General features: G+C 39.8%; 1 protein-coding gene across 1 annotated transcript in view; it reads right to left on the bottom strand.

Annotated features, from left to right (window-relative positions):
- The window catches only part of LOC106806630 (titin-like), a 165642-nt gene that overhangs the window by 141128 nt on the left and 1587 nt on the right, over positions 1-22927 (bottom strand). Inside the window, exons 5-28 of the mRNA XM_014808636.1 lie at positions 15879-16076; positions 15613-15717; positions 15185-15379; positions 14711-14815; positions 14064-14369; positions 13635-13778; positions 13317-13482; positions 12863-12972; positions 12501-12644; positions 11958-12223; positions 11578-11764; positions 11212-11363; positions 10836-11009; positions 10589-10718; positions 10301-10434; positions 9998-10133; positions 9693-9854; positions 9158-9346; positions 8673-8830; positions 8222-8351; positions 4313-4714; positions 2906-3078; positions 1960-2098; positions 790-1188 (exon numbers count right to left, since the gene is read on the bottom strand). Coding sequence (XP_014664122.1) covers positions 790-1188; positions 1960-2098; positions 2906-3078; positions 4313-4714; positions 8222-8351; positions 8673-8830; positions 9158-9346; positions 9693-9854; positions 9998-10133; positions 10301-10434; positions 10589-10718; positions 10836-11009; positions 11212-11363; positions 11578-11764; positions 11958-12223; positions 12501-12644; positions 12863-12972; positions 13317-13482; positions 13635-13778; positions 14064-14369; positions 14711-14815; positions 15185-15379; positions 15613-15717; positions 15879-16076 — 4404 coding nt within the window. The remainder of the gene's footprint in view (positions 1-789; positions 1189-1959; positions 2099-2905; positions 3079-4312; positions 4715-8221; positions 8352-8672; positions 8831-9157; positions 9347-9692; positions 9855-9997; positions 10134-10300; positions 10435-10588; positions 10719-10835; positions 11010-11211; positions 11364-11577; positions 11765-11957; positions 12224-12500; positions 12645-12862; positions 12973-13316; positions 13483-13634; positions 13779-14063; positions 14370-14710; positions 14816-15184; positions 15380-15612; positions 15718-15878; positions 16077-22927) is intronic.

Here is a 22927-nt window from a genome sequence, read left to right as displayed (position 1 = left end):
GATATAGATATAGAGATATAGATATAGATATAGAGATACAAAATCGAATGAATTTAGATGGCCATTTTCATTTTTGCCAAAAAGTGGGCGTGGCTCGAAAGTAGGTCGACTGGCGTGCTCCAAAATAGGAAGTTCAAATCTCTCCCATAGGAGTAACAACTGTATTTAATTTGAAACATGGTGGTCAAACGGTTCTTGAGTTATCGTTGACCGTAGGCAGCCACTGAAATGCATAGTGAAATTGCCAAAATCTACCTAATTTGCATAATTTAAAAAATATATTAAAACTCGTGTGATATGTTTTGGGGCCAGTCCTTATTCATTCACATACTAGAAATGAGAAAGATCCGTTGAACCTGAACTGACTTATGGCCATTTCCATTTTTGCCAAAAAGTGGACGTGGCTCGAATGTAGGTCAACTGGCGTGCTCCAAAATAGGACTTTCAAACCTCAAATCTACATAGGAGTGACAACTATATGCAATTTGAAACATGTGGGTCAAACGGTTCTTGAGTTATCATTGACCGTAGCCAAATGTTGACAGACGGACGGACGGACGGACGGACGGACGGACGGACGGACGTACGACAAATGACACCCCATGGCAATAGCTCATCTTGACGATGTCAAGGCGAGCTAGACGTGATTCTCTCTTACACACCACCTTCACGGGCCGAATTATAAATCGTTTGCATATGAATGACAGCACCCTGAAGAACATAACGTGCAAAATGCCTGTAATATTTCACCTGTTTGCGTAACACGTAATAACGTAGGATTACACTTACACTCGACAATCAGTGGGGCTGTAGTTGTAACTTCTCCAACTGCGTTGGTGGCAGTGCAGGCGTAGTCTCCCGAATCCTCAGGGAACGACTCATTGATGATGAGCAAGCAGGTACCGTCGTCTTCATACGTCATGCAGATGTCCTTGTTCTCCTCGATCGGCTTCCCGTTCCTGAACCAAGTCATCTCCGGCCGAGGCTTGCCGCTCACCTTACAGGTGAAGGTCACACTCTGTCCATCCATCGTCGTGATGGGTTGAAGTTCTTCCTCGAATTTCGGCACCTGCTCATCCTTTGGCTTCTTCTTCTTCTTCTTTTTCTCTGGTATTGGAGCCAAGGCTTCTGGCAGTCTCTCCGGGGTCTCAGGTATTGGCGTTTCGGGCACGGTGACACCTTCCGGTGCTATTTAAAGATAAGTCACTTCCAACTTTGTGTGCTGTTTCATTTTTTGCTCTGAATTCCATTACGTTAAAACAATTCATAGCACGTTTTCCATCTTGTAAAATGGGCTATTAACCACATATAAATAATGATGATAATAATAATGCTGATGAGTAATGAATAATAAATGGCATCAGGCAAAATGTGAAGTAAAACTCTATGCCTAACTTATGTTGGGATTGCAACTAGAAGCAACTTATAACGTCTGGTTTTCCACCGTTCAGGAACATCTAACAGGGTCTTCGAGTGTATAAATGAAATTTGGTTTCCCTAGCAACTCACAAATGGCTAGTTGTAATGAGTTTCCTATGTTCTATTTACTTGTTACTGGAATTAACCAAGATCTGTCTGTCGACAACATAAGTTGCTGAGAATTTTCAACAGCATGTGACAATTAATACAAATTTATTTACAAATGGTAGACTAGAGCTAAGAAAGAGAAACCAGATAATGCATGCCACTAGACGTCACTGGCTGCAATTTTGAACAGAGCACGTGATAGGTTTTAAACATTTACTGGTGGTTGACTGTCACTGAATTGCTGATGACATCAGCACACTAGTAACTGGATTCATCAACGTGCATGCATTTGTAAAAGATCGCGTGAAATTTTGACACACGCTCAATATATAATAAGTTGCCGGTAGTTGAACAAGTTGCATGACCCTCATAAGTTATGCATTAAATTTCTGTAAATTGTGCCAGCGCATAAATCATGTTGTGTTACAATACCTTGGACAGTTAGGCAGGCAGCAGTGGTTACCTCACCCGCAGGGTTGATTGCCTTACAGGTGTAAACACCACTATCCTCTACAAACACTTGCGGTATGAGCAGTGTAGCTGTTCCGTGTTCATACTTGGGCTGGAATGCCTGCGTGACGAAATCACATGCACTTCTAATAGACAGCTCACCGATCTTTTATCTCATCGATTTAACTGATAGCTTTTATGATAAGCTACTACAAATACACTTCATGCCTTGAATTATAATCGGCTATATATGACCGAAGTCCATCGATACATTTCTGTGTATTATTGTAAACAATGCTAGACATTGTAGGGCATCATTTGGCTTGGTTTGTAATAGAGATCCCACGCTTGTAACTATAGTAGCTGTCTCGGTTAATTCTTTTAGAAATCTGAGAACATCCGCACACACCTTGTTAGAAAGGTGAATAAATAAATGTTCTGTTTGTATATTTGTATTGCTGTATTTTTTACTGGGACTATTTACTATTAAAAAAACTTTACATCATTTGACCCTCGTGACCCCTGAAGTTCGACTATATTAAATCTGTATTTTAATATGATCTCATGCCCGGAACACGAACGCAATGTACTGAGAAATCTACAAATTGCACAGCTGTAAATTAATAGGGAGATACCTAATTCGCAGTATTACATAAAAGTAACCCACGTTACTATCTTAGTTGTTCCATACTCCTTTCAATTTGTGTATATCCGTGGTGTATAATATCCGTTGCATTTCCACAGATTACTTTTAACTTTTACTACATAACTTGAAACATTTTTACTTTTTAACTTTTACTTTTTACTTTTTACTTTTTAACTTAAAACTTATTACTTTTAACTTTAACTTTTACTGCATCTCGGCTACTACAATGCATTTGAAGTCGCGGTGGGGTGGAGGTCAGCTGTCGTCTCGCCGCACACCTACCTTCGACGGTACGATCTCGCGTCCATCCACATACCAGAAGGTCTTCGGGCGTGGCTGACCTGTTATCTCACAGGTGAGAAGCACAGAGCTGCCCTCGGGCACCGTCTCCGGTTCCAGCTCCTTCACAATGTGGGGAGCGACTCCAACAGACTTCTCCGGAATCTTCTCAGGGACTACGGAGGGGGAGACGGCACGTCTACTACACACTGTCAACATCTGCGATGGAACTTCTGCGGTTCATATGGGGCTCGGAGGGAAGAAAGTCAGGACGATGATGGAATCTCAGGGACTACAGAGTAGGACACGGTACGTTTACTCACTGTCAACATATGCTATCTGTGCGATGGCACTTCCACGGCTAATACGGAGGCTCGGAGGGGGGGAGGGGGGAGGAAAGTGCGGATGACGATGGAGGACACTTGGGGAATCCTAAGAAGAGGAATCTTGCTCATTTGGAAATATTTGAAAGGGAACCCCTGGATGAACCTTCATCTCTTTTTTGTATTGCCAAAAAGTGTAGCGCAAGACATGTGGTGTCATTGTATGGATTGTAGATTAAGATTTTGCAGGAAACCACGTTAACATGTGTCAATGGGATATCATATAATTCATATATAAACACCTTATTGTCATGATAATTACCAATAGACCATTTAGAAAGTCATTTTTTGCAATTCAGCGGTTCTTTTATAGTGTGATTCATGCTACGTTCTACTCTTAAATTATCGAGTGTGGGGAGTGTATTGCTTGAAATAACTATAGGTTATAGTTTTAACATATAGATTTTACCATTTCATTGTCATGTTGAATTTCTTCTGAAATAGACCCTAATACGGTTTCACCTTATTTCAAATTTTGAGATATGATTTCTCGCTTATGTGGTCTTACATGCAATGTATGCAGTTATACCATAAAGATGTAGTTACAGGGTTTGGGAAAGGGGGTTGTGAAAAGGGGATAGTATTTGTGTAAAACTGAACTTCAGTTCATGGACTGCATAGGGATCCCAAATTATTTGTTATGTGGTGCTCTCTGAATGGATATTGGGACTTATTCTGTTCCGTTTTCTTCCGTTTCAAGTAATAATCACATCTGAATCTAAAAATCTTTCTCTCCAAATTTTTCTAATGAAAAAGATGTCATGGATTGGGAAGGAGGAGTGGTAGCCTGCCCGAACCTTTGTTAACAGAAATCCTGAGTTCTTCGTTTTTATGTCATATGATCATTATTGCACTGTCTACGTTCTAATAATATTTGTCTGGATTATATATATTGATTGCAGTAAAAACTTGTCAGTGTTCATGTAAATTTCAGTGCCCGCCTGAATGCGGAAACTTCACTATCGTCGTAAACTTGGTGATAAGGTGAACCGTATCAACGTCTATTTTACAGCGGGGCGTATCATACCTATGATCGTTAAGGTTGCAGACGTGGATGTTTCTCCGGCAATATTTCTGGCCACACATCTGTACAGGCCCTGCTGTGTCGTCGTCACGTTCGTGAGCGTCAGAACGCACACGCCCGATTTGTAAGTGACTTGCACGTTTTCGGTCATGTCCACTAGCCTATCATCACACAGCCAAATAATCTCTGGCTCCGGCACTGCCGTGACCTCACACTCAAAGACCACGCTTTCACCCTCTGTCACAGTCTGGGGCATAAGGCCACGTGTAAATGCAGGTGGTGTTGCTTCTGGTTTTGTTTCTTCGGGTTTCTGTGGGGCAAGCGTAACCTGTGCCGTTGTGGTTTCTGGTGGCGTTTCAGGTGGTAGCTGTGAGTCTGTGGGCATCACTTGGGCCGCCTGAGGGCCTGTAAGTAATAGGAATTAGAAAGGCTCTTTAAGATTTCTCTTTGAGATCGAAATTTTGCAGCTAGCAAATTTTGCTCTGACTTTTGAGAACGATTTAACAGTGGAGTAAACAAGTCAAGATGCATAGCAGTTTGGTATTAGAACACGTCTCACAACAAACGGAGAAATGTTTGAAAGAAATTAATGCAGCAACACACTTCATGCAGTATTATATAAATTCTCCATTAAACTGTGACAGTAAACTGTAAAATAGTAAGAAAAAATATATAAGTGTGAAGAGTAGTAAAAAGAAATGTGAGAAAAGTCAGAGGCTTGCTTACCATGGGCAGGTGGCACCACCATGCAAGATCTCTTCCAGTTTCATCTTCTCAAACCATGCTGCATGCTTGTTATTGAAAATATCTTTAAATCTTAACTAAGGTATTACCATACTAAATAATGCACGTCAAAATAATCATGAGTTAATGGTATTACATAAAATAATCATGCCACAAAATTACCATAATGGTTACACTTCAATCTGAACGATGACAATTCAGCCATCAACGCCTCAATCAACAAATAAATTAAATGCACAATACACTATTAATTATAACAAAATACAATATTGAAGTTGAAGAATCAATCGCTCAGGCGCTAGATAATAAACATGCTCATATTAGTATTTTGCAGCTTAGTATTATGGGGATAAAAAACACAAACTACAGACTAAAACAACATGCAACTCCACCATTAAATGAACATTTGACTAAAATTTAACGAGAGCAAAACAAAGTCAGAGAAAAGTTTTTTGTAACAGCAATTCTGAGAGCCTTCTAGTTCCTATCACATGTTGGGACAGTTTTGTAACGCGTATCAGTTTGGTATTATGTACCTTTCGTTTAGCAAAAGTACATAATATATGCTGTGAATTGCTGAACAATAGCCAGAGAAAGTCTATGGCAACAGCTGTGGAAATGTTAACAAATACACTGATTTATTAAGAGCAGAATGAACAGATCTGTTACAAAAAACTTATCCCAGCACATGCAGGTAATTATAACCATGAATGCCTTTAGGGTCATCTGCTTGATAATTAAAACTGTAATAAATAACAATGGGTAATTCTCACAAGAAGATGCATCATATGAGATCCATTTAGATTGCACCACGCATTGCCTGGCCAGTTCATATTGCACTCTGCGTCCCAACTGTCATGTTACATACAATGTACATAACAACATAAGGGAATTATATCGAGGGTCGCATCAACACCAATTAGGTGGTGCATTCCCTCATGTCAACATATACCAATACACATAACAATGCCCTGGGCTCTTACACAATCTCTTATAATACACTAACTACAAACAATTCTAACTATTTATCTATACTACGATCCTAGACCTAAACCTCACTAATTTAAATACAGCAAAGGATTTCAAGGCCCATACCCAGCACTCTATGGCAATAAAAATAGATCTCATGGAAGATACACAATCAAAGTACCTGCAAAAGAACATGGTTTCGTTGGGGTAAAGGGGATTGGGGGATGTGCCATATTTTACCAAAGCACACGCTGGTATAGTGCTGAAGTCATAGACGTATGATGATTAGGTGGTTAGTACGTGAAGTGACCACCAGGTGGCAACTGCACCAGTTGTGCTAGCACATGCTGAGATAAATTTATTCAACACATCGTGGAAGAATAAATTAATAGATGTAATTCAATCTGAAAAATAAAGCTTAGTGTTCGAACATGCCATTAGATCAGATAAGCTATGGACGCTATGGACCAAATAGTTTAGAATTATAACCTACCATGCTTATTTCTGTTCCTTACCAACTGCAAGGTGTTAACTATTCGTATATCTCTAGAACCTAGATCTCACACATCACCTCTCACTCTCACACATTGTCCAATCACATTGAAGCATGCTAGACCTCTCGCAGAAACAGGCATGTGGTAGTTTGTCGCAAAGGAAATGATTATGGGTACACGGGATATAGGACAGACATTGTTATGACACAAATCAGCAGTCACAAGAGAAGAACAAATAAATTGGCGTATTCAAGCTTTTACATGTCAGCATTCGGTCGTCATAATTGTGTGTGTTAAGTCGTCACCAGTATTCAGTTCTGCTCATCTTAACCATCGTGATTAATACATATAATAGTATTACATTATTAAATAAAAACATCTCCATATAAAAAACTAGTTAGTTATCTCTGCGTTGTGTTCAGAGCCAGTACTTGTGAGTTGGTTAAGTAACTTGTTCAGCTGCATAGCACTTGGATTTCGGGATGGTAAAATAACAACCGTATAGGAGCCCAGTACCTCACGGATTACATTCCCTCCCTCGCTCACCCACTCTCCTGCTACAGTGTAGCATTAACAGCCACAAGCTCTTCATATAAGATAGCAAGCTTAAGGCTGCATATGCACTGTAACAGCTCAACTTCCATCCCAACAGGAAAGAGAAAGAGTACATTGATCCCAAAAACATTTGCAATCACAGAGAGCTGTTTAGTAGCAACTGGAATCATTTCACAGACTATTCTCACGTGCCAGGGGCAATTTATACTCCCTTTGATACAGCATATCACGTGTAATACATTAGTTGGCAGTGATAAGACAAAGTCACAGATGATAGTTGATCCATCTTTTCAAAGAATTTCACAGTACAGTGAGATTCCTGTCTTTGGTCAACAGCTAGCTAGATGATATGCTATACGATACGGGGTCGAACTACAAATAGGGTAAAATGAAAGACTTCATGTACAGCTCTCTGCGATGCAAGAACCACATAAAAAATACGAGAGAGAGAGAGAGAAATAGAAAACTTCCCAAAGTGTGAAAAATTTAGACAAACGAGCAGTGTCTAGCGTTTACTGACATGAAACCAATTCAATAGTATTGGCCAGACACAGGCACACTAGGACCGCTCTCTTATCTCCAACCTATACAGCACTGTGGGAACCATTTCTATGAACTACAGCAAGAAGAACGAATCTCTCTCACAATGGATAGAAAGCTAAAAACCACTAACTAGAAGCCACTACTCCCGACGATTTCATTTGGGTCTAACCCTAACAATGCTATAAATTATTTAACTAACAGAGTGACTAAAAACGTAGGGTGACTAGAATAGCGCGTGTAAATAGGCAAATGCCAGACTGCTAAAACCTGCTAAACGGCATACAGTTCTATTCAGTGTTTTCAAGTCTATGTTGAGTATGCTGCATGTTTCAGGAAAGAGGAAACTCCAAGCAACGAATGTTCATTCACAATGTTCAAATTAGAAAATTGTAGATAATTGATACATTGTTGCAAAACGTATTTGCATTTCGTCTACTCAGTAACGTTTTCACTTGCGCTCAAATTAACAGTCCCCAATTTCCTGAAACGGCAGCAACCTCGATATTCTCTGTCGCAACACGCAAATTTTACTGTCTCTCTTTCGCTGAAAGCATGGGCGCAGGGAGTCCGGGGAGATGTGTCACGACTGCAGAAGGTTACTGCTTACTTTGGACAACGAGCTGCGCACTGCACTCGGTCTTTCCTGCAACGTTGCTCGCACGACATGTGAAGGTGCCCGAATCCTCGGGGTACGTCTCGCGGATTGTTAGCGTGCACTTCTCTCCGTCTGTCACAATCTATGTGAACAAGAATAACGGCATTGAAAGTCACGTCGCGATTGCGATTACGACATAAAAAAACAAGAACGTTGAAAACAATCACAGGTTACACGATCTAGTATCACTTTTATTTTTTAGCGATGAATAATTGTGAATAGTAATACGACCAGTAAAAATACCATGTCCATTGAAAACGATTAGCAGTTACTCAATCTACAGTTTGTATTTTTGTGGGATGCAATTGTGAACAGTGATATGGTAGAAACAACATGCTGATTGAAAACAAATACTCTGGTCCAATGTTACCATATGATGTAGTTTGAGACACGGCTAAATTACCTCGAAGTCTCGCGATGGCTGAATGACAGTACTCTCTCTCAGCCAGGTGATGCTAGGAGCAGGGTTTCCTGTCACTAGGCAGTCAAACGTAGCTGGACTGCCCTCCATAACGCTGATACTCTGCAGGGGCTTGGTGAATTGTGGTGCAGCCGATGGCACTGCAAATACAATACCAACCATCAGGAAAAATATCGCCATCGTATAATTGTAATTGTTAGAGGAATGTCCCCTGTTCCCTATCTCACAATGTGCTCGTGAGATGCAACCACTGTAGTGACAATTGATACTGTTTGCAATTATTTAAAAATAAACTATGATACATTAACAGAAATGACATAACACTGATACAATATAAAAGACAGAAAAGCTGCGATATAGCAGAAGAGAATGGACGGAACAGCTTATAGAGCTTTTCCATTCTCTCCTCGCAGATGAATCGCTACAGCAACCAACGATTGCATGAGAAGTTTGACGAGTGCACTCACGCTGCACGGTCAGGGTAGCTGCGGACGTGCACTCTCCGCCACCGTTCTTCGCCACGATTCGGTACCATCCCTCGTTCTCGGGCTTGCAATCCGAGAGCTTCAAGATGTAGAAGTCTTTGTCGGTCGACATGTGCATGAGCTTGCTCGGTTTAATCTCTCCCTCGTTGTGGAACCAGAATGCATCAGGAGCTGAGAAGCGAAATGAGGCAGTCGCGTTTAAAATTTCCGTACGTTTGCATGTGAAAACTTTTAGAACTGCATTAGATTGACAGTGTAGCAGTGAAAAGCGGGGTTCAGGTATATTCGCAATTACGCCTTTGAGAAGAACAGCGCTGGACCGTCTCAACGAGATGCAGACCTGCTGCGTGATACCACGTGGGTTTGACCAACATATTACTCGAAGCTACTGAGCTATAGAGTTCGAATGAACGGAATATGTTCCCGATTAGGAACTGCACACCACTGCCAAATGGCAAACTTGCACCTGCAGTTCGCACCAAGAGAAACAAATATGGCGGCACTGCACGTTACTCACCGGGCTCCCCGGTGATCCTGCACCGGAAGACTGCCTCCTGGCCTTGCTGCACTATCTGGTTCTGCATGGGTGTCATCAATTTAGGTGCGACATAGTCGGGTAGCAGGTCGGGTACCTCCTGTGGAATCAGCACGTACACCTCTGCCTTGCAGCGAGCCTCGCCTGAAACGAACATGATGACGATGGAAAATGCAGTAAAACATGGCAAAAATGCACTGCACTGCACTATACTATACTATACTATACTACACTGTACTATGTATTATTTCAATGCAAACTGAACAAGCTGTATTTATGCAGCTTACCGGCATTATTCTGTGCGACGCACTCGTAGATGCCATTGTGGAACTCCTGCGTCTCATGGATGAGCAACGTGTGAACACCAGGGCCTTCGTCGACAACCTTGACGCTGGCAAATGTTTCGTCGATCTTCTTGCCATCCTGACAGATACAACCAACATTGACGATTGAAGCTGACATTACTAAACGGAATGACCGATGTCGTAATTGTTGCAATTTGGTTCGTCAGCATTGTTAATATCCTCACCAGTCAGTTTGAAGCTGCCTTACTAATTTGAAAAAAAAGGCAAATGGTTAGATTATCGTACCTTCTCCCAGAAGACAGTGAGTGGCGCAGAGCCAGAAACTTTGCATGTGAACTTGACCGGGACTTTAGGCCCAATAGGGTTAGCATCATCCGGTACCTTGGTGAAGCATGGAGGCACTTCTCCCATCTGAGCCTCTGTAGTGAACCAAAGACACGTTGATTATTTGTACCATTTACTGGAAAGGTGGTAATTTGCATAGAATTTCTAATTAGTAATTATAAGACTGAATGTGCATAATGATAAAGTTGAGATTTTCTATAGTAAAACTATTTGAAAGATGAGACCCACCTTCCACGACCAGGTTTGCTTTACATTCGTTCCAGCCATGGCAATTGAGAACCTTGGCAGTGAAAATACCACTGTCCTCCAATTCACAGTTCTTCACGATCAGTTGACTCCAGCCTTCCTTGATGGTAATCTGAAATAGATTAAAAAATACCAGTGAAAGTGCCTATACCACTTGCATTAATTATTTTAATTGAAATATGGGTAGTATGTGTGTATTTGGTCCACGATATTAATCTACCGTATATACCTGGAATTCGCTGGTATCCTGCAGTTGGTAGCCTTCTCTGTACCAGAAGATGTCAGGCATGGGGTCGCCCTTGAATGTGCACACGAATTTGCCTGGTGTACTCTCAGTTACTCTGCAGTGATCGATCATCTTGATGAACACTGGTTTCTCTGTCTTCTTCTCCAGTTTCTTCTCCTGAAAATAACAGCAAATATGTGAAAAAAAATTCTACTCAAGATACATGCATACACTGGGCTAATCCTACGTAGAATGATGCATTAATTTGGTTCAGGTGAGTTCATGAGTACATCCTGGGAACAAATGTGTCAATTGCTCACGAGAAACATCATCAAAATTTATGCCACTAATATTATTCTTTAGAATAGAAAAGAATTACCTTCTTCTTTGATGGCATAACATGGGGCAGGAACTGCAGTCCTTCTAAGTCCTCTACAGTAACCTCGCCATCTGGCGTCGTTTCCAGTTCAGGTGATGGTAATTTCACTCTCTCCTCCCGATGTGGCAGTGTGTAGGTGATTTCCTTTGAGGCTACAATGAATTACAATAAAGATGCTTGATTAACTTACGTTGACAAGATTATCAACAACGTCAATTTGAGATTGCCGAAGATAAGCAGAGTAAGAAGAAGAGGAAGTAACATGACAGAAATTTGAGAAGTGCTAGGGACACCACAGATATAATACAGTTATAATAACATAATTAGTTTCATAGTTTTTATAGCCATTAGTTGTTGTTGCTTTACGTTTCTTGGTCGACTTCAAGACGGAACGATAGTCGTCAGTTCTAGCTTCGATGTGCAGTACACTCTTCGCTATGCACATTCCCTCCGAGTTCCTTGCAACAACCTTCACCTCTCCATGGTCATACTGCTTGGTTTTGGGAATCTCCATGTAGTGCATGCCATCATAGGACAGCTTGTAGCGTGACCCCTAAAAGACAAAACTTGGATTTACAGAAAGCAACGACACGCCTTACAGAACAGTTGGTGGCAATGTCAACCACTAAGTGTACGCTTAATGAACATTATAGGCAGTATGCATAATCACAATAAAGAAATAAGAACATGTTTTATGTCGGTTACATAAAAACTCATGTAGGTAACAGCGATTCTGTTATACTCACATGCAAGATTGGCTTGTTGTTGATGTACCACTGGATCTTGGGTCTCGGCACTCCCTTAACACGGCACTCGAACTTGGCAAGTTCACCTTCTGTGGCCTTGCATTGCTGTGGCTTGATGACAAACTCTGGAGCAATTCGATCAGGTTCCTCCTGTTCCACTTCCACTCCCTTAGCTCTAGCCATCTCTTCCTCCATCTCCTGCAGTTTGACTACACCTTCTTCCATACCCTCTGGCAATTGGGTGTCTGTGATGATGTTTCGCGTTCCTAGAAGCAGTAAAACATAATTTGTAACCCACACCTTCCACTCTAATTAGCCTGAACCTTTCTAAAAAATACAGCTGGAAACCTAGTAAATTAAAAACCGTGTACAATTTAAGGTACCAAAGTAAAGTGTAGATGAGGAATAGTTAATTTAAGAATTTGAGAATTTTGTATCGCAACGCTTGGGAACAATCATCTGTTAAATATCTCAATCATTATCGCCTTGTTGATTCACAACAACTTGAGTGACGGTCATTTCCCTAGTTACTTGTCAGCTTACCTATGATCTTCAACCATGCCTTTGTCTCATCCTGTCCGTACAAATTAGTGGCTCTGCAAAGGTACTCGCCAGTGTCCTCTGGGAACACCCACAATATCTCCAATGCCACATAACCAAAGTCGTAGATCGGCTTGAATCTATGTCCTGCATATACATTGATCGAAAGGCATGTGTCAATACTAACTTTTCATAACCGACGCTGGACCTCAATTATTAATAACACGAGACAGAACAATCACACTGTCGTTCATGATTATTTATTACTAGTATAGTCTGCAGTGTGTGGTTTATCTTTCTTTATGTCTCTTGAAAGTTGCTGGTGAAGTAGCTAACTGCCTATGAGCAAGGTAAAATGTAAATACCGCTCTTCAGAGGTTTTCCATTGAAGAACCATTCCACCTTCATGTTTGGATCACCAATTGGGATGAGGAAAGCCTCAAATTTGGTGAACTGATCCTGGTGAAGGTCAGTCCTAAGATGTAAAAAAATGGCAATTACTTACAAAAAAATATCTAAAACTATTTAATAACTTTCATCAACTGTTGATACTGTAAGTATACATGTGGACTAACATGGAGAATAACACCATGTATATTATAGAGAGTTAACAGATTATTCCTTGCTCTGGTACAGTGGGCCTACCCGAAAGATGTATTTACAGATTATAATAGTAACTGCCACATGTATATTATCAACTGCTCCACATTATTAATTTAACATTGTGAGTAATTAAGACCCAACCAACGTTAAGCTTGCCACATACTATGTTGCATACTATAATCCTGTTGCGATCGCCCACAGCAGAGTTTAACTTACTTGTGTTTGATGTGCTTCTTGAAGATCGGCGGCTGGTTCTTGTCCTTCTGGTAGAAGTCATCATCGGTGAAGTCATAGTGCAAGGCACCCGTTTCAATGCCACCCTCATCCTTGATTTTCTCCATTGTGTGCCTAATCTTCGTGTCCGTGATGATTCCAAGCTTGCCTATGGGCACCAAATTCTAGTGTTACAAATAGGGGGACGCATAACGGCAGGCACAATAACAACTCCGAAAATTGTCACGCCAAGTATGGCTTAACGTGTGATTGTGAAACCATCACATCATATCTCAATAATATATTTGTTTTGTTGCTTACCCTTGACCTTTAGCCTAGCTTGAGTGAACGCTTCACCAGCCTTGTTGTAAGCTCTGCACTTGTACACACCGGCGTGGTCTGGGTTGAGATTCGTCATGTCCATTTTCACCTTTCCAAACTCATGAACACAGTCGCACCTCGAGCCTACGGAATATTAGACAACACAATGATTTCCATACACGAATTTAGAATTCTACTCTATGACGTTTATCTAAGAGAGCAAAAACTTACCAGACCGTTTGCAGAATTCCTTTGATAGCTTGGAATTAAAAAGTGTAGACTTTGAATTTATATAATCAAAACCTTTCTTTGTGCAAATACAACCGATTTCACGTATAAACGCCATAAATTAACAATATCCTATACGTGGGACGCAATGTATGGAGTTTCAAACCATCTTCGCGATTCGTGCAACGAATCAACACTCACCGAGATCAAACGGCTTGTCATTGAAGAACCACTCCAACTTCAGGTCGGGGTCGTTTGCCGGTTCCACCTTGCCCGCGAAGAACGCGCTTTCGCCTTCGGTGACGTTGTCGACGTTCTTGAATGGTACGATCCACACGGGCGGCATGCCCTTGTCGACCGCCGCCACCACGTTGAGGCTTCCCACCGTCTGGTCGGTGCCGTACTTGTTCACCGCGACGCACTTGTACTGGGCGATGTCCTCGGACCACGCCGGCACAATGTCGAGTATGACATTGCCAAACTCGTAGTCGGTGCGGTACTTGGTTCCTGCAACGTGAGACGCATGTTATTGAGAGACTTATTATTAATCTCATAAAAATAAATGACAATATATAATATTATAACATAATATATAATAATATAACGCGCATACATCATGTCTATATCATTATCATATATAATATTATGACATAATAATATAATATTATAACATAATATATAATATTAATCTCATTAAAGAGACGCCCATCAATCCCAAGGATCATTCGTCAATTTTGCATACAGAACACCATTTTGCTTCGACGTCAGATTTCGCGGCACCACGACGACCTGTGGCAGATAAAAGAAATATTGCTGATTTCTCTGGCGGACTGCATATTTATACATACCGGCAGTGAGTGGCTGGTCGTTAATGTACCATGTCACGACCATGTCTGGATCACCAAGTGGTATGAGCTTGGCCTCAAGGTGGGCAATCTCGCCTTCCTTCACAGCTACACGATTGCAGACATAATATTAGCACCATCCATAATAGGAATAATGTAAGCAATATGCAATAATGATACTAATCATAGTAAGATAATAAGAGGTTATATAATATTCTGTTATTTTACTGCCGATACTAAGAAGATACAAACGATAACAAAATATCCTAGAATTTGTACTCTAAAGAACACAACCATAAGAGTATAAGGAAAGGCAATAACATCCAGCCATTTCAATTAGCAATTATATTTAACTTGTAAATATTCTTGGATATTTTAAAAGCGGAGAATTATGCAGTGCTTAATTATGCAACAGTGCTTTAATTATGCTATACATGCAAACATTCCCCCAAAAATATGTGAGGCTGTGTGGCATACTTGGTGTTGGTAGTTGTGTGATGAATTTGGGTGGTTCGCCCACTGGTGCAGGTTGGACACTCAGGCCTCCAGTGGTTTCATCGCGACCCCATTGGTTGACGGCCACACATGTGTAGTCACCCTCATCCTCGCCCCATGCGGGGACAACATCAAGCTCAACGAGTGCAAAGTCATAGTTGGTTCTGTATTTCGTACCTGATGATTTGAGATTTTTGTGTCAATTCCAGCAATAGAATTTCAATGACTAGAACTCTAACTTTACAAAAAATGCAATTACATTGGCATATCACAAATCTATGAAATGGATAATCAATGCGAGTGGATAAGATTCTTCTTTTCATATAATTATATTATATTAAAACACACGATTATTTACACGTAAAAGGGATTTAAACAAAGGTATCACATACATATTATAAATAGCTTACCAGTCGGAAGAGGTTGTCCCTTGAAGAACCATGTAACAACCATGGTTGGATCGTTAATTGGTATCAGTTTAGCCTCCAAGTGTGCTGGTGTGTTTTCTTGTACAACTGCATAAATAAATAAATAAAAATGCATAAAATGGTTCACATGATTTAGCTAACATACAGATAGCTTGTAAAATTCACATCAAAATTCGTTCGGAAGTTACATTTCTTATATCTTCTAGGTTATTTTTAAAGATACTTGTAAATGAACCCATGGTGCTTACCAGGTCGTGGGAGTTGAGTCGTGAACTTGGGTGGTACTCCAGTTGCAGGACTAGGCATCACTGCTAGGCCACCTGTTGTTTCATCCCTGCCATACTTGTTTACAGCAACACACTTGTATTCACCAACATCTTCAGGCCAGGTTTGAGGAATGTCCATTTCAACGAGTCCAAAGTCATAGTTGGTTCTGTATTTCGTACCTGATGATTGGAGATTTTTAGTGTCAATACAGGCAATAGAACCTCGATGAGTAGACCACTGTGAACTTTATAACAAATGCAATTACATTGGCATGTAGCACTAATCCCACGAAATGGACCATTAATGTCAGTGGACAATTAAGATTCTTGTCTTCACATATTTTTATTATATTAAGACATGGCACATTGAATTAGTGTTTTTGTAAAGGCATTACACAAAGATATCCCAATTTTTAACGAGATCACATGCATTATTCGAATATACGTATACCAGTTGAAGAGTTTCCTCGTTGAACGAACCATGTTAACACAATCGGTTGGATCGTTAATTATCAGTTTCGCAATCCCAATTGTGCCTGTCTGTTTTCTGTCAACAACTAACATAAATAACATAAAAAACAAAATTGCATAAAATAAATCAATTGATTCACTTCACGCAACACAGTCTAATACTCGTGCAATGCACAGCAAAATTAGTAGTACCGACTATAACGTTTAATTCCACTTTCAGAAGTCAAGTCCACATTTTCTATCTTCTTCATTCATTAGATTATGGTAAATTAACCCACGATGCTTACAGGTCGTTGGAGTTATGCTCGTGAACTTGGGTTTTCTCCAGTTCCAGAACTAGGCATCACTGCTAGTGCCACCTGTTTTTCATCCCTGCCATACTCCGTTTACAGCAACACATCTTGTATTCACCAAGATCTTCCATGCCAGGTTTGATTAATGTCCATTCAACGAGTCCAAAGTCATAGTTGTTTCTGATATTCTCGTACGCTGATATTGAGGATTTTAGTGTCAATACGCAATAGAACCTCGATGAGTAGACCAACTGTGAACTTATAACAATGACAATTAACATTGTCATTAGCACTAATTCCATGAAATGGACCATTAAATGTTCAAGGGACAAATCTTGTCTTCACATATTTTATTATATAAACATGCACAGATTAGTGTTTTCGTGAAAGGCATTACACAAAGAAATCCAAATTTTACAATCACATGCATATACGAATAGTAATGTATAACCATTTGAATAGGTTTCGTCGTTGAAGAACCATGTAACAAACCAGGTTGGACGTTAATTGGTATCAGTTTTGCATCCAAGTGTTCTGGTGCCGTTTTCTGTAAGCAACTACAAAATACGAAAACAAAAATTCATAAAAATAAATCAAAATGATTCATTTCCCACACAGCTAAGTATTCTTCGTGAATGCACATCCAATATCGTGTACCGTAAAATATATACTATTATAGTTCACTTTCGAAGTCACATTTCTAATCTCTCTTTCGTTATTAATTATGTAAATTAACTCCACGATCTTACCAGGTCGCTGGAGTGCGTCGGAAACTTGTGTTAATCCATTCCAGACTAGGCATCAACTGGCTAGGCTACCCTGTTGTTCATCCCTGCCATAACTTGTTTACAGCAACACACTTGTATTCACAAAGACCTTCAGGCCAGTTGATTAATGCATTTCAACGAGCCAAATTAAGTTGGTTCGTATTCTTACGACTGATGATGGAGATTTTTAGTTCAATACAGCAAATAGAACCTCGATAGATTAGATCCACTTTTAACTTTATAACAAATCAATTACATTGGCATGTACACTAAATCCACGAAATGACCATTAATGTCAATGGAACAAGATCTTGTCTTCACATATTTTTATTATATAAGACATGCACATGTATATAGTGTTTGTAAAGGCACTTACACAAAGATATCCCTATTTTTACGAAGATCACATGCTATACGAACAGTACGTAATACCAGTTGGAAGAGTTTCCCGTTTGAAGAACCAGCAACAACGCAATGGTTGATCGTTAAAATGGTATCAGTTTTGCATCCAATGTGCTGTGTGTTTTCTGTAACAACTACATAAATACATGAAAACAAAATTGCATAAAATTAATTCAAAATTGATATCACTTTCACACACACCTAATATCTCGTGAAAATGCACATAAAAATCATGTACTAAAGCTATTATATTTCACTTTCAAAGTCACATTTCAGTTATCTTTCTTCGTATGATTATGGAAATTAACCCAAAAGAATGCTTTACCAGGTCGTTGAGTTGCTCGTGAAACTTGGTGGTTCTCCAGTTCCAGTACTAAGCATCAACATTGAGTCCCACCTGTTTTCATCCCTGCCATAACCTTGTTACAGCAAACACACTTGTATTCACCCAACAGTCTTCAGGCCAGGTTTGAGGAATGTCCATTTCAAACGAAGTCCAAAGTCGAAGTTTGTCTGTATTTCGGTTACACTGATGATGATAATTCTTTTAAGTGGATTCAAAATAACAGGCAATAGAACTCGATGAGTAGACCACGTGGAAACTTTATAACAAATGCAATTACATGGCATGTAGACACTAACATCGAAATGAACCATAATTCATGGACAAGATTCTTGTCTTCACATATTTTTATTATATTTAAAAATTGCACATGATTAGTGTTTGTGAAAGAGCATTACACAAAGATATTCCCAATTTTTAACAGATCACATGCATATTACGAATAGTACGTATACCAGTTGGAAAGAGTTTCTCGTTGAAGAACCATGTAACAACCATGTTGGATCGTTAATTGGTATCAGTTTGGGCATCCAAGTGTGCTGGTGTGTTTTCTGGTACAACTACATGAATACAGAAAACAAAATTGCATAAAATAATTCAAATGATTAACTTCCCACACACCTAGATATCTCGTGAAATGGACATCAAAATTCGTGTACTATAACTATTATATTTCACTTTCGAAGTCACATTTTTATCTTTTCTTCGTTATATTATGGTAAATTAACCCACGATGCGTAACCAGTCGCGTTGGAGTTGCGTCGTAACTTGGGTGTTCTCCAGTTGCCAGACTAGGCATCAATGCTAGGCCACCTGTTGTTTCATCCCTGCCATACTTGTTTACAGCAACACACTTGTATTCACCAACATCTTCAGGCCAGGTTTGAAGGAATTGTCCATTTCAACGAATCCAAAGTCATGTTTGTTCTGTATTTCGTACCTGATGATTGGAAATTTTTAGTGTCAATACAGGCAATAGAACCTCGATGAGAGACCACTGTGAACTTTATAACAAATGCAATTACATCGGCATGGTAGCACTAATCCACGAAATGAACCATTAATGTCAGTGACAAATTTCTTGTCTTCACATATTTTTATTATATAAAAATTGCACATGTATTAGTGTTTTGTGAAAGGCATTACACAAAGATATTCCCAATTTTTACGAGAATCAACATGCATATTACGAATAGTACGTATACAGTTGGAAGAGTTTCTCGTGAAGAACCATGTAACAACCATGGTTGGATCGTTAATTGGTATCAGTTTGGCATCCAAGTCGTGCTGCTGTGTTTTCTGGTACAACTACATGAATACAGAAAACAAATTGTTCATAAAATAATTCAAATGATTAACTTTCCGACACACCTAGAATATCTCGTGAAATGGACATCAAAATTCGTGTACTATAACTATTTATATTTCACTTTCGAAGTCACATTTTTTATCTTTTCTTCGTTATGATTATGGTAAATTAACCCACATTGCTTACCAGTCGTTGAGTTGCGTCGTGAACTTGAGGTGGTTCTCCAGTTGCAGGATTAGGCATCAATGCTTAGGCCACCTGTTGTTTCATCCCTGCCATACTTGTTTACACAACACACTTGTATTTCACCAACATCTTCAGGCCAGGTTTGAGGAATGTCATTTCAACGAATCCAAAGTCATAGTTTGTTCTGTATTTCGTACCTGATGATTGAAATTTTTTAGTGTCATATACAAGCAATAGAACCTCGATGAGTAGACCACTTGAACTTTTAAACAAATGCAATTACAATCGGCATGTAGCACTAATCCACGAAATGAACCATTAATGTCAGTGGACAAGATCTTGTCTTCACATATTTTATTATATTAAAAATTGCACATGATTAGTGTTTTGTGAAAGGGCATTACACAAAGATATTCGAATTATTTACGAGATCACATGCATATTACGAATAGTTATACCAGTTGAAGAGGTTCCCGTTGAAGAACCATGCCAACAACCATGGTTGATCGTTAATTGTATCAGTTTGGCATCCAATGTGCTGGTGTGTTTTCTGTACAACTACATTAAATACAGAAAAAAAAATTGCATAAAATAATTCAAATGATTCACTTTCCCACACAGCTAGAATCTCGTGGAATGCACATCAAAATCGTGTACCATACTATAACTATTATATTTCCTTCAAAGTCACATTTCTTATCTCTTCTTCATTATGATTATGGTAAATTAACCACGATGCTTACCATGTCGTGAGTTGCGTCGTGAATTGGGTGGTTCTCCCTTTCAGGACTAGCATCAATGCTAGGCCACCTTTGTTTTCATCCCTGCCATACTTGTTTACAGCAAACACACTTGTATTCCCAACATCTTCAGGCCAGGTTTGAGTAATGTCCTTCTTCAACATGTCAAAGTCAAGGTTGGTTCTGTATTCGTACCTAATGATTGGAGATTTTAGTGTCAATACAGCAATAGAACCTCAATGAGTAACCTCTGTAAACTTTATAAACAAATGCAATTACATTGGCATGTAGCACTAATCACAAATGGACAATTAATGTCAATGGACAATTTCTTGTCTTCACATATTTTTATTATATAAGACATCCACAATATTAGTGTTTTTGTGAAACGAGCAATTAAACAAAGATATTCCCAATTTTTACGAGATCACATGCATATTACGAATAGTATACCAGTTGGAAGAGGTTTCCGTTGAAGAACCATGCAACAACCATGGTTGGATCGTTAATTGTGTATCAGTTTGGCATCCAAGTGTGCTGGTGTGTTTTCTGGTACAAACTACATGAATACAGAAAACAAATTTGCATAAAAAATTCAAATGATTCACTTTCCCACAGCTAGAATATCTCGTGGAATGCACATCAAATTCGGTGTACCATACATACTATAACTATTTTTATTTCCCTTTGCAAAGTCACATTTCTTATCTCTTCCTTCATTATGATTATGTAAATTAACCCACGATGCTTACGCAGTCGTTGGAGTTGCGTCGTGAACTGGTGGGTGGTCTCCCCTTCAGGGACTAGGCATCAATGCTAGGCCACCTGTTGTTTTCATCCCTGCCATACTTGTTTACAGCAACACACTTGTATTCCCCAACATCTTCAGGCCAGGTTTGAGTAATGTCCATTTCAACATGGTCCAAAGTCAAGGTTGGTTCTGTATTTTGCTACCTAATGATTGGAGATTTTAGTGTCAAATACAGCAATAGAACCTCAATGAGTAGACTCTGTAAACTTATAACAAATGCAATTACATTGGCATGTAGCACTAATCCACGAAATGAGACAATTAATGTCAATGGACAAGATTCTTGTCTTCACATATTTTTATTATATTAAGACATGCACATGATTAGGTGTTTGTGAAAGAGCATTACACAAAGATATTCCCAATTTTTACGAGATCACATGCATATTACGAATAGTATACCAGTTGGAAGAGGTTTCCCGTTGAAGAACCATGCAACAACCATGGTTGGATCGTTAATTGGTATCAGTTTGGCATCCAAGTGTGCTGGTGTGTTTTCTGTACAACTACATGAATACAGAAAACAAATTTGCATAAAAAGTTCAAATGATTTACTTTCACACACAGCTAGATATCTCGTGGAATGCCCACATCAAAATTCGTGTACTATAACTATTATATTTCACTTTCGAAGTCACATTTTTATCTCTTCTTCATTATGATTATGGTAAATTAACCCACGATGCTTACCAGGTCGTTGGAGTTGCGTCGTGAACTTGGGTGGTTCTCCCCTTTCAGGACTAGGCTTCACATTGAGTCCACCTGCTGTTCTCATCCATGCCCCACTTGTTCACAGCAACACACTTGTATTCACCACATCTTCAGGCCAGGTTTGAGTAATGTCCAGTTCAACGAGTCCCAAAGTCATACTTTGGTATATACTTGTGCCTATAAAACCCAAAATATACATAATGCGAAACCTAGCAGAATTAACTCTCTTTCACTCTTTCATATCCTACTCATGCGCAATGCCATCTCTCAGAATAAATCTCGCAATATCACAATTATATATATATATATGTTAATTCATATATACATGTTTGTAATATATACAGTATTATAGTATGTATCATGATAGTAAAGCCTACCCGAGATGAGAGCTCTCCCTTGAAGAACCATTGCACATTCATCGTTGGATCATTGACCGGAACCAGTTGTCTTCAAGGTGGTTGGCTGACCTTCCATGACCTCTGCAGCACACAACATGCGTAATTAAACACACAAGCTCACGATAACGCGCTCTCAAGGCTATTCCCCATTCCCCCGCAACATCTCACGCTCAGCACAGACGTTCGCTTCAAAGACTGATGCGTGCACGCGCGCACAAACCTGGAGTCGGCAGCTGCGTGACAAACTTTCGGCGGTTCGCTCCTCTCGACTGCGCGTATGATGTTGACCGCTCGACCGTCTCGTCCTGGCCCCATCTGTTGGTGGCGACGCACTTGTACTCGCCGACATCCTCCGCCGACTTGGTGAGACGTCCAGCTTCACGAGACCGATGTCGTACTCCGTCACGAATCTGCTCCTACACACGACGCCGCGAAACAAACGCAAAATGTATTGCAGAATCGATGCGCGTTAGACGATGAATTGCACCCTGAAAATTTGTTATAAGCTGAAGCCATACTAGGTGCGAAATCCTAAAATAGCGTCAGATATATATAACTTTCTAGGAGACGAATTATTGCTAAGATACGCACACTTTACAG

The sequence above is a fragment of the Priapulus caudatus genome, unplaced genomic scaffold (assembly GCF_000485595.1).
Source record: "Priapulus caudatus unplaced genomic scaffold, Priapulus_caudatus-5.0.1 Scaffold9, whole genome shotgun sequence".
Taxonomy (NCBI): Eukaryota; Metazoa; Priapulida; class Priapulimorpha; order Priapulimorphida; family Priapulidae; genus Priapulus; species Priapulus caudatus.
This window is presented reverse-complemented; position numbering and strand designations above follow the sequence as displayed.